The sequence below is a fragment of the Vanessa cardui genome, chromosome 10 (genome assembly GCF_905220365.1).
Source record: "Vanessa cardui chromosome 10, ilVanCard2.1, whole genome shotgun sequence".
NCBI lineage: Eukaryota > Metazoa > Arthropoda > Insecta > Lepidoptera > Nymphalidae > Vanessa > Vanessa cardui.
The window spans coordinates 4,981,713-4,986,232 of NC_061132.1; the positions used below are offsets into that span (position 1 = coordinate 4,981,713).

At 36.1% G+C, this 4,520-nt stretch overlaps 2 protein-coding genes across 2 annotated transcripts; one reads left to right on the forward strand and one right to left on the reverse strand.

Moving 5' to 3' along the window:
- Window positions 1–518: 518 nt before the first annotated feature.
- Window positions 519–2,094, reverse strand: LOC124533223. The gene is made up of 4 exons (XM_047108424.1): window positions 1,757–2,094; window positions 1,546–1,655; window positions 1,044–1,208; window positions 519–658 (listed from the first exon to the last, which is right to left on the reverse strand). Exons 1-4 carry the CDS (start codon window positions 1,833–1,835, stop codon window positions 590–592), a joined length of 423 nt encoding a protein of 140 aa, XP_046964380.1. The 5' UTR covers window positions 1,836–2,094; the 3' UTR covers window positions 519–589.
- A 31-nt stretch (window positions 2,095–2,125) lies between these two features.
- LOC124533095 lies at window positions 2,126–4,236 on the forward strand. The gene is made up of 2 exons (XM_047108258.1): window positions 2,126–2,553; window positions 3,494–4,236. The coding sequence occupies exons 1-2, from the start codon at window positions 2,415–2,417 to the stop codon at window positions 4,234–4,236; spliced, it is 882 nt and encodes a 293-aa protein (XP_046964214.1). The 5' UTR covers window positions 2,126–2,414.
- The last annotated feature ends 284 nt before the right edge of the window (window positions 4,237–4,520 follow it).

Genomic DNA, 4,520 nt, shown 5'->3' on the forward strand with positions numbered 1-4,520 from the left:
GACGTAACAAACGCTGTAGTTTGAGACAAGTGGCCAAATCCAAGTGAACGTTCACTCTGTGTTCAGAATGTTCCTTTTTCGTTCATTCTGAGTAGGAATGAAAGATGCCGTGAAAGATAAACGTCGTTGAATCAGTTAACTGATAAATTAATGCCACACTTTTGTTTCATTTTTTGTTCAGCGTGTCACTTTGAGTGAAAGATGCAAAATGAAACACGAAAATGAACAAAAAATGAACCGTCTGATTCCACTTTTAGTCCTTGCTTCGAAAAATAAATTTGGTGTACATTGCATTCAAAACTGATTATAAAAAATCCTAAAATAATGTTTACTTTGCTTTGACACTTTTTATATTAAATAAGGTCTATGAATCAAACTACAATGTGGTACATCAAGCCACTTGTTAGTTTTAGCTAGGGAGGTTATTAAGTGTCTCAAGATTTAAATAAAACGCAAGGTTTTTTTCAACACCATTTAGTGTGTCCACGAGGTAGGACGTTCTTAGACTAAATTTATTTTCATCAAAGTCAAGTATATTATTTAATTACACAATATTTAATTGCACAAAATTATTTTTTTGCGAGTTTATTCACTTCTCCCATCTCTTTTGCATACACTGTATCATTATAACAAAGTAGGTAGTTAAAAAGCTTATCGTCTGTAACAAACGTTATTAAATTAGAAAACAATTTTCTATATCTATCTATATATAAAGGGTTATTGGTAACTCGACGTACATCCGTTAGGAGATAATATGGGGGACTATTTGCAATATTTTTTTCTTCTGGTTTATAAAAACGATTAAACACTGGTGGTCTTCAATTGACGTAAGATTTTAAATTAGTCTGTTGAGTTATTTATATAATTTCCTCGTGAGCAAAGCCGCGGGATGTTATATAAATAAGCTAGTATATCATAGGCCTTCACTGAGAATGGGTTCACTCGGCCAAGACAAATCAAGAAAGCAAATTTGCCATTTATAATATTATCGTAGGCTCCCGTTATTAATGCTTTAAATAAACAACGGATTCTATTATAACAACCTTTGTGAGAAGTGATCTCTGAATGGTGACCAGGCCCAGCGGAGACATCGTCGGCTGATTGAGAAGAAGCTGTTTGAACATCAGGTCCAGTTCTAAAGGGATCGACATTCCAACTGGCGTCATATTAAATTTCAACTTAATCAAAAGTATTCGCATGGCTTTGACCTACAAAGAAAAATATTTTAAGCTATGTGTAAGATTTGTCTTTTGGTCATGCAAGCCCTTATGGGTAGGTATGACGAGAGTGCCGATGTAACTACTGGTACGAGGAATGACATCTAACTTTCTAAGGTTGGTGGCGTCTTGGCAATGTAAGGTTGAACAGTTTTGACTTACCAGTGTCAGTGGTGACCACATACATAGGTGTTATTTGCCCCTCCGTCTAAATACGCCATAAAAAATCTTTAAAGAAATTGAAGACAGTCAATACTCATAACTTTTGCACGATGTTTTTAAAATCAACGGGAATATTGGAAAATAAAATTTTTTATAATCAATTTACCTCCGCACTTATTTGATGCCACGGTTCAATGAATACAACAGCCGTAGACAAAGGCATAACACACCAGAACACGTTAACAAATACAGCCAAAGCGTGATGCCTTGCGCCTGCTTTAGAAATGAGAGAACGAAAAAAAAAATTTATACCAAATATTCTTAATTCGACTGATATAATTAAGAGTAATAAAACGAGTCCCAGGTGTAATACATACAAGTAAAATAAGAGTAGTCAATTAAATTGAAGAAAGACATCGTCATAAACAGAGAATTCGCAGAAAATAAAATAAACATGAAGCCCCCCCGGGTCTCGCTCAGTCCCTTCACTGCTTCGCAAACAGACACATAAGCCTTCGTAAGGTCCCGGAAACGTGTCAGTGACAAACGGCACGCCGCCCCTGAAATATTATTTAAGACAGTATTACGATATTAATATTTATTTATCGAATTTATATTGTATATCTAAATCGGCTTTCAAAATTGAGAACGCATCGAAAAAAATCAACAATTAAAAGAAACTAAGTATAATGAGGATCGCTACATATTTACCAGAATTTGACTTGTCTACCCATTCCCTTAGCTTCAAGCCGATCGTCCACCGCCAACTAAACTAAGTTAGTTCAGCTTAGCTCGCATAGTTGATCAAGTTTTTCATACATGTGCGTCCACCGCAAACTATGCCAGCTTAGCTACGTGAAATGCCCCAGCTAAGTGGAACTAACTTAGTTGGGCGGCCGATCCGTAACTAACTGAGCTAAACTAAACGCCTCTCACCCCCTTGCCTTACCCCTCTGACACCTGTCGATAGTGTTGTTCGAACGTGTTTGTACAGTGAGCGTTCGTGCGCGGTTGGTAAAACACGTATTTAGCAGCATGGAGGTGTTTATTGAATATGTCAAGCAGTATCCTGTGTTGTATAATCCAGAGGATAAAGACTACCGGGACACAACTAAAAAAGACGGTTTATGGAAGAGGATAGTGGATGAAATGAAAAACCCGAACATATCAGACAGTAAGTTTAATTTATATTGTTATTGTTAAAATGATTACAAAAGGATTCTCTTACATGAAATGCTTCTCTTGTTGCTCGTACATTGTCATGTAGTTGTCCCACTGATCGTAAAACTGATCCGTCCTCAGCACTTGCTTCATCAAAAGCTATTATTGTTTGATTAGTTGAAAGATAATTGTGTAGCACGCAAGCAGCTTTTGTTATTAAATCAACTGATTCTACTTTACACTCTAATGGCCGACGAAATATCCGAAATCGCATTGACAAAATACCAAAGGCATTTTCTACCACATTTCGCGCTCTGCTGAGACGATAATTAAAGTTCCTTTTTTCTCTACTGTTACGACATGCGCTTTGTGGGTATGGTCTCATAAAATGTTTTTGTAAAGGAAATGCCTGGTCACCTATAAATACGTAAGGTAATTGCAGTACCACCTTGTAGTAAAGGTTGGTCACTAGGCAAATTTAATTCGTTATTTTGTAGCCTTCGTCCAAATGCACTATCAGAAAAAATACCACCATCACTAAATCTGCCCATGGAACCAATATCTATAATAATAAACTTCTTGTTTGCATCAACAACTGCGAGTAATACTACATAATGGAAATGTTTATAATTAAAATACTGAGAACCTGAATGAGGTGGGCATTTTATGGATATATGCTTGCCGTCGACTGCTCCAATACAGTTGGGGAATTGCCATTTCAGCATAAAATTTTCAGCAATTTCTTTCCATTCTCTTTCAGTCGGCAAACACATGTAAATTGGTTGTAAATGATTCCAAACTGCTTGGCAGACGTTTTCTACAATCCTAGAAACTGATCTGTCACCCACTCTATAATTGTATCCAATTGTTTTGTAGGAGTCCCCTGTTGCCAAAAACCTGCAAAAGGCAACACTTTTTAATGAATGCATTAACCTTTTTTATTACTGTTTCAGTTAAAACGGCAAAAAACGAATGGAAGAAATTACGTGATGGGCATCGAGAATCAATAAAAAGAATTAAAAGCTCAACAAGTGGCCAAGCTGCATCACCAACAAACACTTGGAAATATGCCAGTCTACTTGAATTTTTATTGCCTTATATGAAAAACCGCCCAAGAAGTGGTAACGTAAATGAAATCCAGAATAATAAAACAAACAGGACAATGGAAGCTGGTAATGCAAGTGAAAGCCAGGATATTACAATTTTACATACTGAGACACAGGAAAATACTGATCATGTTTCTAACACTGAATCTATACCATCTACATCTCACAGCTCATCGTCTGAACAAAGGCAAAGAAAGAGAAAGAACGATGAATCTTTAGCTGTTTTACTGAGAGACATTGATGCAGATTATGAAAAGCGTCGCCATGAGATAAAAGAGAAAGAGAAAGCTGAAAGGGAATCAAGAAGTCATCCTTTAAAACTGTTTTTTGACAGTATGAGCGAAACAGCCATAAAGTTTCCAGAGTGGTTGCAAAGGGACATTAAAAGGAAAATCTTTACCATAATATCTGAAGCCGAAGATAAGTATGACAATTACTTATACGGAAGTCAGTTCTCATATGGATATTCAACATCTTCTGCTCAATCTACTCCACGCTCCCAAGACACTCCAGTCTCTCAAGATAATCCATACTTCCAAGATACTCAAAACAACGAAGGCACTTCGTTCACCGATACTACTTTCAATTGATATCTTTATACAACCTAATTTTCAATAAATATACCAAAGTAACTGAATCTGTTTAATTTTAATGTTGATACACTTACCTCAAACAAATAGCCAATCTTTCTTCTGGCGATATAGCTTTTCGAAAATTAGTATCAATCTTAGCAATATCCTTGGCAATCATTGTAAGTAACTCATCAAACTGTTGTCTTGATACACGATAGTACATCTTAAAATTTTCTTCTTGTCTAGTTCATTAAACAAAGTGTTAAATTCGCTGCTTGTTTTCCAGGACTGAATGTGTTGAC